The sequence below is a fragment of the Larimichthys crocea genome, chromosome XIII (genome assembly GCF_000972845.2).
Source record: "Larimichthys crocea isolate SSNF chromosome XIII, L_crocea_2.0, whole genome shotgun sequence".
Taxonomy (NCBI): domain Eukaryota; kingdom Metazoa; phylum Chordata; class Actinopteri; family Sciaenidae; genus Larimichthys; species Larimichthys crocea.
The window spans coordinates 16,393,605-16,404,707 of NC_040023.1; the positions used below are offsets into that span (position 1 = coordinate 16,393,605).

Genomic DNA, 11,103 nt, shown 5'->3' on the forward strand with positions numbered 1-11,103 from the left:
TATATTAAATGAAATTTAATCAAGTTTCATTTAATATATTCAAACTTGAATATAACATGAAATTTCATTTAATATATTCATATTGAATGAAATTTCATGTCATACGGAGGTACCTGTTTCATTTCATATGAAATTTCATGTCATACGGAGGTACCTGTTTCATTTCATTAACTCAACAAGGCCATGTAACCGTCTGTAAGCTGATCTGATGCTTACAGCAGGAATTTATTAATATGAAGTCTAAATATATGGAATGAAACTTCAAAATATGGAAGTAAAGTTTGAATATATTGAAGTAAAGTATGAATATATTAAATGAAACTTGAATATATTGAAGTAAAGTTTGAATATATTGAATGAAACTTGAATATATTGAAGTAAAGTTTGAATATATTAAATGAAAATTGAATATATTGAACTAAAGTTTGAATATATTGTAGTAAAGTTTGAATATATTAAATGAAACTTGAATATATTGAAGTAAAGTATACTGTATGGATTGAAACTTTAAAATATGGAATAAAGGTAGTGAAAAGTAAAATGTGAATATATTGAATGAAACTTGAGTGTGTTAAAAGTAAAATATGAATACGGTATATTTAATGAGAGTTACCAACCTAAAGTAGGTTTTACTGTGTTTTTATCTACATGTGTGACAAAAAGGCTGTTTCTGTTCAAATGTACATTATACATGTACAAACGTATACATTAAAGCCTAATCAAATGCAGGTTTAGGCAAATCAGTGTTTTTTTTAAAAGAATATCAAGTTTGACAGGCAAATATCTTCAGGCAAACTATTCCCGAGTGTAGGTGTAACTAAACACTGTGAGGCTTAGAGATTACACTTAGCTCTGAGATTGGCTGGTGACCATAAGCCTGACGTACTTTATTTGTTTGTTGTTTTGTAAGAATTATAAAAGGTCCAAATGTACCTGTCTTTGTGAGTGGTTTTGAGAGTACTGAATACTTTCAAAAACCTATTTCACCCTCATCTGACTACTTTATATGTTGGGTGGAGGCATCCACACTCTACTATTTATTTATTTATTTATGCAATAGTACTAATAAACTCAAAATGACTTCATTCATGACATTGCCTTTGGGCAAACAAATTGCCTTTATTAATACTGAATAAGCTTGGCTACTACTACACAATTTGTATAGTGGAAGCACATTGAGTTTATTAGTACTATTACATAAATCTTATTACTTGCTTCACATTAAGTTTATTAGTTAATTTATATTAAAACTATGTCATTCAAATGGATGGATATTTTCTATGTAATTGAAAAACATAAGTCCTGCAAATAGTTTTTGAGTGCATCTTTAAAACACGTTATTTTTAATGCTGTGGTGCTTAATTAAGTAAACCTGATATTTATTCACTCAAACAAAGTCTGAGCTGCTTTTAGGTGAGTGGATCTCAGGTCTGTATGTTGCTTTTTTCAACGTCTTAGTCTAAAACGCTCAGGGCAGAGCAGCTTAGAGCAACACTTAGGTGCTTTACACAGGCAAATAAAAGCATTAGAATGACATTTCAAAACAATAAGCAGGATAAAATCAATCAACAGGATAAAATGAGAGGTTAAAAAAAGAGCAAATAAAGAAAAACACATAAAAGTAAACAAATTGCTCAAAGAATAGACACCATACTTTGCATAGTTACTATCACATGTCCTGTCCTCCTCTCACAGAGACGTGCTCCTTAAAAGGCCTGCTGACATCTGTGAGTTTGCTGCAGGTGAGTTGTGGATGGACACACACACACACACGAATAAACACACACGCATATACACATACTAGAAAATATTGACCTTTTTTTTGCCTCCAAAACATGATTTCATTTCATAATGTTCATGAAACACGCAGGTGATTACTCTGAGCACAACAAATATTAGATGAAGTGAGTCCTACTGATCTTATCCACTTTTAACTTTAATGTCAGCACATCTCTCTAGCATTGTGTCAATATATTTCCTTAAAACATCAAACAGATCTGCCCATTTTATTTTCCAACTCACCCCAAATTTGCTCCATGGGGTTGAGGTCTGGACTTTGAGGGAGCCAGTCCATCATTTTCAATGAATCAGCAGATTCCTTCTATCACAGGTAGTTCCAGCAATAGTTAGAATAATGTTTAGGGTCATTGTCCTGTTGGAAAATAAATCCAGGCCTAATAAGGTAACTCCCAGATGCTATTCTGTGTCTCACCAGAATGTTGTGGTATGCTTTCTCATCCATGATGCCATCAGTTTTCACTAAGTCACCTGTTCCTGAGGCTGAAATGGCAACCCACACCATAATACTACCCCCTCCATGTTTAACCGTTGGCAAGAGACACTCTTTTGCAAATTTCAGGTGTTTCCCTCTATGTATCTTTGCTGATGTTCTGACAACAAGTCCTTCTTCACCCAGTTTCTGACACACAGTTCTTGAACCATTGCACCATTATTCATTGCAGTGTTGATCTCGTCACGCACCTCTCGTGAGGTCTGCCTTCGGCCCTTAAGACTGAGAATTTTGAGATGCTTCACTTGTCTGTCTGAATGTTTCTTTTTTCTACCTCTCCCCTTTTGGTTCTGGTGTGAATTGGTGGCATGATGGTGGTCTAAAGTGTACTTTACAGTGCTTGGACTGCATCTCAAGACACAGGCCAAGCTTGTTTTTTGACCTAAATGACCTAAAGCTCCTTATGATGGCTCTACTCTATGCTGTATAGAGCATAATGATGACATCATAGATATTTCATTCGTTTTATGGGTATTTTAATGACCAGTTCAATAAAAATAACTGAAATCTCTTAAGTACAGTATGCCAAGTGTTCTAATATTTTTGGCCACCACTGTAGAATATGTGGTAAGTGATTTTTCTATATTATTAGTATTGTGACTTCATTTATTAAGTTATGGTTATGAAACTTTATGACAAATACAAATGGGACTGAACCACTGAGGGTAGGGCTAAAACGAACAAAACAACAACAATATTTTAAAGAACACCAGACAAACAGTGTCAGAAACACTTCCTGTGAAATATCCTCGTGTCTCAGACATCCACTATATATCAACAAGTGTAACCTTACCCACTAACCTGTTGTGAATGTTCTTTTTCAGAGCACTTCACTAACCCAAACCTTCACATGGTTATTGGCTCCAAGATGGAAGGAAACAGTGAGATGGAGTAAAACACACCCAACAGTCATGACGCTTCTCCTTTGNTCTTATCCATGATGCCATCAATTTTCACTAAGTCACCTGTTCCTGAGGCTGAAATGACAACCCATAATACTACCCCCTCCATGTTTAACCGTTGGCAAGAGACACTAATTTGCAAATTTCAGGTGTTTCCCTCTATGTATCTTTGCTGNTTGTCACCAAACCATTTAAACTTACTCATCAGTACCCAACACTTTATGCCAATCTTCCTTTGTCCATTTGTTGTGTTCGTTTGTAAATTTCGTGTTTTCCTCTATATATCTTTGCTGATGTTCTGACAACAAGTCCTTCTTCACCCAGTTTTTGACACACAGTTCTTGAAGACACTATTGTACCATTATTCATTGTAGTGTTGATCTCATCACACACCTCTCGTGAGGTCTGCCAAGGTCCCAAACAAAATCACTATTGCCTCCATTTTGATCAACAATAACAGAAATGTACTCTGCCTTGTATATAAAATGAAACTTTATGACAAATACAAATGGGACTGAACCACTGAGGGTAGGGCTAAAACGAACAAAACAACAACAATACTAAGAACACCAGACAAACAGTGTCAGAAACACTTCCTGTGAAATGTCCTCGTGTCTCAAACATCCACTATATATCAACAAGCGTAATCTCACCCACTGACCTGTTGTGAATGTTCTTTTTCAGAGCACTTCACTAACCCAAACCTTCACATGGTTATTGGCTCCAAGATGGAAGGAAACAGTGAGATGGAGTAAAACACACCCAACAGTCATGACGCTTCTCCTTTGTGTCTTTCTTTGTACAGGACCCCAGCTAATGGGGAGAATGCTAATGACTAATCCTAATGCATAGAATAGGATGTTCTGTGGGTGTTATGTATAGTTCACCATGCTGTTTGTCACATCACCAGCATGATTTGTTTACTGCTTGCAAACCTTAAATCTACACTGTGGGTCCAGTTCTTGAGTGGACACACAATAGCTTGTACTGATGGACTAAACTACATAGATCAGTCAATATATCATATTTAGTTCACTTTATTTTATGATGAAGCAGCAAACAGTTTTATTCACGGTCCAATTGTGTCTCAAATTCTGTCCTGGTGTTTTCTCTTTTTCCTTTTTATGTACACATTTGGGAAATTGGAAATTTGAAATTTGTGTGTGATGAATTATATATCTGGGTATATTTCTAGAAGTGAAAATGTCATAATGTCATGTTTACTTACTTTAAATGTGAGGTTGTCCCATTGAACTCCATTTTTAATCCCCAGTATTGAAGGGCTGATTTATGTTTGCCATCTTTGTCCATGAAGAGCATGAATAGAGCTTTGTATTGTGTGTTTATCTTCCTATGTGTTTTTTTTTTTACTAATTATATTTGCACATTGCAGCTCTATGTTTGTGGTTTATGGATGTCATCAGCACACCCATCTTTTCCAGCTCTAGTGTATTGTTAGCTCAGCAGTGTATGATTTTGTCAGATTTTCAAGTCTGCATCAGATGTATGAAAAGAATAGAATTTTAAAAAAGTATGTAGTTTTACCAATTACCAATTCTTTAACTGTTTTTACCTCTGCTTTATCTAACAATCTTTATGTATCTATTAAAATAGACAGCTTGTGAAAGTTACAGCCCCTGTCTCGTGCTTCCTCTGTCTCACGCACACACACATGCACACACACGCAAACAGTTTAGTTTTAATATCGTGCACCTGCTTTGACTCAGTTGAGGATAAGTAACCACCCAGCCAACTCACGTCACATTGAGAGACTGGCAGAGGAGCAACACGCACATCGTCTTTGTCTTGATCTCGGTTTTTAAATTGCAGTTTTTCTAGAATCTACCAGGGAGCAGACGCAGATTCTGTAAGTAATTACGGATTTGTACATAAATCAATGTTCTTTTATTTTAATTTTCATTTTTTTGTGATATGTTGATAGTTTCAGGTATGAAATTATATTGAAGCAGTGACTCTGTTGAAACGTACAGTTATGATACATGTTTTTTGTGTGTTTTTAATGTTCTTTTTAAATTTATTGTGTCTAAATTGCATTGTGTAACAACAAAATAAATAATTAGGCATAAAACTTTTGTCTTGCAAGAGACCATGCAACGTTTTAGGGCAACGTAATGTGTTATTAAAGAGGTAATCATTGTTCTATTATTCCTATATTTCCCCCAGAATTTAAGATGATCATTTGACATTTAAATGAGAAGTCAAATTAATGGAAAGTAAGCAAATAGAATGAAGGCAAAATACCTATATGCAAATGTTCGAGAAGGAACTCCAATATGTGAGGAAAAGAAGAGAAGCTGACAAGATGTTCCACAGTGCATCATGTACATTACAAAACCTGTTTTTCACAGCATGCTATCCTCCATAGTCCAGGGAGCCTCCCATAGGATGAGTTAGAAAGATGGTAACCAGGGAAGTATGATCACAAATCCTCAGAGGAGGAAGTTTATCAGAAACATGGAGGTGGCTCACATGGAGACAGGTTCCATAACAACTGATGACAAAACCTACAAAGAATAACTTTTTTTCTCTAAGGAAAAAATGCAAATCTACATCACATGTTATATGTGTTGATATTAATGCACACTTTGAATTATTTCAACAGTCACGTGGGCGGGTCTTTTCACCATGGCCCCCAAAAGAGGGATAATTTTCCTACTCATTGTGGCCTGCGCAGTCTCGGGTAAGCAGCAGCGTCATCACATGCATCATCTCCTCATATAAATGGCAAAATGCATGCGTGTTGTTTACATGTACATGAATGTGTGTCTTTTCATATTTATTCATTACTACCTGTTCAGCCAAGAGCTTTCATGTAATGCCTGGATCTAAATCTGACATCAGAGACACGGCCAAAAAACTGGTATGTTATTTTTGTTTGTATGCAAAACAACCCACATTCAGATTCATACACATGCTCAAGTCCAACACAGTTACCTCTTTAACTGGAGTCAGCTTTCCAGTAATAATAATTTGTCATCATCACATTGTGAAATTGTGAATTGTGAAAAGATTTTCTTCTTTTTAATTATTTTAATGTTATGCAGGATACATACAGTGATGAATATACATGGGTGCAATCACTCATGGAAATCAAACTGTATTCATTAACAGTAACTGAGCTGGATTTTTGCATGCACCAATGTTTTAAAACAATTATATATCTTACCTCAAACATCTGATGGTGATATGCCTATTTCTTATCAGATGAGCAAATGCCAGGATCAGGGTAAGGAAATTCTCCATTTTTTTAATCAAATTAATTTGTGTGTGTGAGAGAGAGAACTCTATTGTTAAGTTAATTGAGTTAATTTGCTGTAACCTAATCACAGTCCTTAGTGCATATATTACAAGACTGCATATATTATGTGCATATTTTAAAAGGCCTGCGTAACATGAGCCACAACTAATACATGACAAATACTCAACTGTGCAGTATATAAATATGGATGTTTGCTTTGTTACAGGACACCCAGTGCCTCAGACGTCACTGATGTATACTGTCTTCAATGTCAGGTAATTCTGTAAATGTCTCTGTGTGGATCTCTGTTGTGTGTTTGGTTGATTTCCTAAAGAGAAACAATTATTAAATTTTCCCATGAATTTTCAATTATTGCGAGTGGTTGTGGATTTTTAAAAAGATTTTTGAAGCTTATACAAATGTTATTCTGCCTTCCTCCGTGTTTCTAACAATTTGAAAATGGGCTCAGTTAAATGATCAACAAATAAAACACTACTCACCAAAACATTGTTTGCATTCTTATTTCTCTCACAGTGATGACTTGCCTATAAAGGACAGAACCCATGGCAATTCCAACAGCTTGCTGTCTGCTTTTAAAAACATCCTGGATTCAGTCAAAGACCCACGTAGTCGAGCCCACTTGGATGACTCGGATACAATGGTGTGAATGCACATACAGTCAAGCACTTTAGATATATTTCACATAAAAATAATGTGAAGAATTGTTGTTTATTGATTGTTTAGAGCATTAAAACTTGCATCTTAATGGTTGATAGGTCATTTTATTCATTTCTTTTAACTGCAGCTGTCTTAACCATCTCTTTTTAGGCAAACATGATGTGGAATTCAAGCAATCTTCCATCCATGATCCAGATTATAAGCAACACCACTGTCAGTTTCCCACCAATAATGCCAACAAGAAAACAAAATTCCATTAATAAATGCTGCTCTCTGGCAGTTTAATGATTCCTGCCATCTCTCTTATTTCACCAGGATGAATCTGCATGTTACATGCATGCATTTGTTGCCCCTATGTGTTGGGAAACCTTGACTACACAGAGTGAAGACATCATGGACTCGCAAGACTATGACAAGCTGCTGTGGGCTGCCAAACCTGCGCTGCAGGATATGCCTTCTTCAAAAATGAAGCTTCCAAATAAAATTGGGGGCCAAAAAGTGAAAAAAATGTAAGAGTGCTTTTATGCAATTACTTCCTCCAGCAACAGTCTCTCAGTAACTTTTGTTTAAAATGTAAAAATGGTTGTTGGTTCCAGGATGAAGATGCTGAAGGAGGTGTATGATCCCATGCCTGAAGACCAAAAGAAAAAGGTGGTAAAATGGGTAAAAGAGCAGATAACCCAGAATTACTTCAACTGTACACTGAGGACAGCATCTAACTCAAGATTACGTAAGAAATCAGTAAAACTCTTCAAGTCAAATATATTCACTCTTTACTATTTATGACAGAAAATAGGAAAAACAAAAAAGCGAAGCTATAAAAGAAAGAAGCACAAGGTGGAAGAGGTAGAAGTGGCTAAACAGAGGGTAGCAAATTTCAGATGTAAATAAGTACAAAAGACAAAACAAAAGACAGGCTCTCATATGCAAATCCCCTCTCAAATAACACAGAGGAAGACGAGGTGAATGGAAAGACACTGGCCAAAAATGGAGATGAAATGTTAAGTAAATTACGTCAAAAACAGAAACTAGAAGCTCGGTATAGAAAGACCAACACAGGTGAAAAAGTTAGCAAGGGAAGATAAGACAGCCTTGCTGGAGGAGCTGGTCAATGCAGCCAAAAAAAGTAGCTCAAACCTAACATTCTGCCTATATGGTAGAACGTTTAGAACTTAATTTGAGGCAAACAAGGACATCATCATCTTAGAACACAAAAAGTACAGGAAGAAAGGTACACTTCCCAATTACAGAGACCCTGCTCTGCAGCCAGAGATACAAGAAACTGCAGACCTTGACATCAACATCAACCCAATCAACAAAAAGGGAAATAATTGAAGTGAAATCATTAAAAAATTCCCCAGGTGCTGACTACTTACATTCAGAACTTGATGAAGCACATACAGAATTGGCTGGCGACTTCCTCCTTCTACTAAAATACAAAAACACAGAATAACAGAAGATCAGGCAAGATGAATTCCACCCTTGCTGATGATCTAGCCCTCCTTTCACACACAGATCACCACTTACAGTATAAAATAGCAACAACTGCAGCGAAACCAAAAACATGTCCATCAACTTCAATATGTTAAAGGCAATGGGGAACCATGGAGGAGACGTGGACTGGCGGACATATGCAAATAATTCAAACCAAACAATAATATGTGTAGTAAGAGCAAAGACAAAGTACAGTGGTGAATTGTGTGAAAAAGAGCACTTGTTGTGTGTTTGTGGTGCACATATATCACATATCTAAAAATCCAAACAAACACATTTGGGACGTAGATCCTGGATGTCATGCAAATCAATGAGCAACTCAAGGGCTACTGTCAGTCTCCAGCACTGATGACAATGAATATTTCCCAGTACATAATGGATCTGCACAGCCAAACACCCAAATCTTACTGATAAAACTTTAATGCACAACCTTATTTCTGTTGTCATGTTCTTGTTAAGTATGAATTTGACTTGTAACAGCTTCATTTATTCCATAGACTTGGCGCACTGCAAATCTTCACTGAAATGGCTGAACTTGGAAGCTTTGAGCATGATGGGACCATACGTCACTCGTTTAGCACCACATGATCTCGATTCTTCTCCCAAAGAAAAGGTGAGAGAAGTTTGCAAAGAAGCATAAAGAACCAATTAAAAGTGCAACTGACAAGATTTTAATTTGCAGCCCTGTTTGTTTGTTTTTTCACTGTTTCTTCTAGCTGTGCGACTATTTTGGCTCTAAGCAGTTCAAATCTGCCATGGCAATGGCCACAAAGATAAACCCCAGCCTGGCCAAGAGGTTTCTACAAAGATTTCAGGAGTGTTTCACTGGAGAAGAGTTTGCAGAAAATGTGGACAAGTGTGTATTCATGTGTGAATGTGTGCCAGATCAGAAATTTGCTGGTAAAAGGGATCTAGCATTGCGTTTTCAAAATTGAAAATGGGTTATGCAAGGTTGTACATATATAAACACACTCTTATCGTCTCAATGGTTTCCACTCACCCTGAATGTTACCACAGTGAAGAAAGCATCATTACAGATACTAAAAAATGTATTATTTCTGTTGAAGGTCATCATAGGCAACTAGACTATCTTAGTTTCTTGAAGATGTTTCATCTTTAACTGCTAGGCCTCTTGGATAAGATGCAAAATATCTTCATAAAGGTTAAAGTTGTCCAGGTGCCTACAGTACAATAACTTTCAACAAATACTACGACTGAGAATCTTCACAGATACATTAATTGTAATAATTCTGTATACAAATGAATGTACCTTACAGTACAGGGAGCTGATTGGCTGGAATAATGTATAATACATTTTTGGCTTTGCACTTCCTCAGGCTCGGCACACTGGCCTGTCATACCTATGATGTACCAGACTTGACTGCTGTTGCCAGCAGGACTCTCCTCACAGAGCTTGAAAACTGCAGCAGCGATAACCCAAGAATCAAAAAGGTATCAGTAACTAGTTTATACAGAAACTCTTAACCATGTCTCCCCTCAGCTAGGAACCCTAACCCAAATTTTAAGAATCTCAGTAATCTCTTTCTTATTTTTTGTCTTTTTGCCTCCTACCAACTTAAGCTGAAGATGAAGCTTGTCCATTCTGCGATGTCAGATCTGAGCCCTAGTGAAGCAGTAAACAAGCTGGGCAGCAGTGTTACCTTTCTGTCTCCCAAACAACTGTCTGAGATCCCTAAAGATGTTCTCAGGAAGGCTCTCCAAAATCTGGGATCCAATGCCCAATGGACACAAGGCCAGCTGCAGACCTTGGTCAAGAATCAGCTTGGCGACAAGAAGGTGAGTCTCCAGGGTTGCTTTGAGCTTCTCTCACATGCTCTCACTCTATACTCATCTCATTCTGCTTTCCCTTAGTGTGCAAAGATATCGGGTACGGAACTGAAGACCCTTCAGTCGGTTGCAAGAGGTTTGCCAAGCTGTATTCTCGAGCAAGTGTCAGCCAGCGAGATCCTGAATGACACAGAGGCTCTGAAGAACATCTCCAAGAGGATGAAGAAGGGGCAGTTGAAGGCCATGCTGCAGGGGGTAAGTAAGGAGAGAGAAGCAGGAAAGAGTTTTATTGATTAAGATCTCAAATAAAAAATAATTTGTGTTATCCATGACACAATGTTCATACACTACGAACATCATTTTAAAGAGTATCAAATGTTTCCCTGTAGCTGCGTAGTAGTGCTGATCCCTCAGAGCTGGTGAAGAAGTTGCATGGACCTTTGCTTCAGAGCATTTCTCTAAGCACCCTGTCCACAGTAAACTTCAGCTCTGTGGACCAAGTGGAGGATAAAATTTGGAGTCTGGCACAGGTAATGTCCCTGAATACCTCCTCATTACCAACAGCCTCAAACTTTTTCATGCAAATTATTACAGTTTAATCATGCATTCACGATAAACCAAATCATATTACAGAATCTTTTATAAACGTAACGTAATTGTTGTCGTATTTACTAAAAAAACAAACAAACAGT

The 11,103-nt window shown here is 36.9% G+C and overlaps 2 protein-coding genes across 3 annotated transcripts in view; both read left to right on the forward strand.

Moving 5' to 3' along the window:
* Positions 1-4,646, forward strand: part of riiad1 (regulatory subunit of type II PKA R-subunit domain containing 1) — a 5,215-nt gene extending 569 nt beyond the window's left edge. The window contains exons 3-5 of one of the 2 annotated variants that reach the window (XM_027286155.1): positions 1,696-1,742; positions 3,115-3,192; positions 3,955-4,646. In XM_027286155.1, the coding sequence (XP_027141956.1) occupies positions 1,696-1,742; positions 3,115-3,185 (118 nt within the window). In that variant the 3' untranslated portion in view covers positions 3,186-3,192; positions 3,955-4,646. Of the gene's footprint in view, positions 1-1,695; positions 1,743-3,114; positions 3,219-3,954 lie in introns of those variants that run through there. The other variant, XM_010750134.3, reaches the window with a different exon arrangement.
* A 243-nt stretch (positions 4,647-4,889) lies between these two features.
* Positions 4,890-11,056, forward strand: LOC104934470 (uncharacterized). Its single transcript, XM_027287122.1, has 16 exons — positions 4,890-5,059; positions 5,816-5,893; positions 6,012-6,073; positions 6,418-6,439; positions 6,678-6,726; positions 6,986-7,112; positions 7,280-7,342; positions 7,445-7,638; positions 7,726-7,859; positions 9,121-9,236; positions 9,340-9,479; positions 9,961-10,075; positions 10,205-10,420; positions 10,496-10,666; positions 10,801-10,941; positions 11,045-11,056. The coding sequence occupies exons 2-16, from the start codon at positions 5,839-5,841 to the stop codon at positions 11,054-11,056; spliced, it is 1,617 nt and encodes a 538-aa protein (XP_027142923.1). The 5' UTR covers positions 4,890-5,059; positions 5,816-5,838.
* Positions 11,057-11,103: the final 47 nt, after the last annotated feature.

Excerpts from the sequence above, each read along its gene's own strand:
- LOC104934470 (XM_027287122.1), top strand. The coding sequence starts at position 5,839 with ATGGCCCCCAAAAGAGGGATAATTTTCCTACTCATTGTGGCCTGCGCA. Across the intron at positions 7,639-7,725 it reads GGCCAAAAAGTGAAAAAAAT|GATGAAGATGCTGAAGGAGG; the intron begins GTAAGAGTGCTT and ends TGTTGGTTCCAG. Across the intron at positions 9,480-9,960 it reads TTTGCAGAAAATGTGGACAA|GCTCGGCACACTGGCCTGTC; the intron begins GTGTGTATTCAT and ends GCACTTCCTCAG.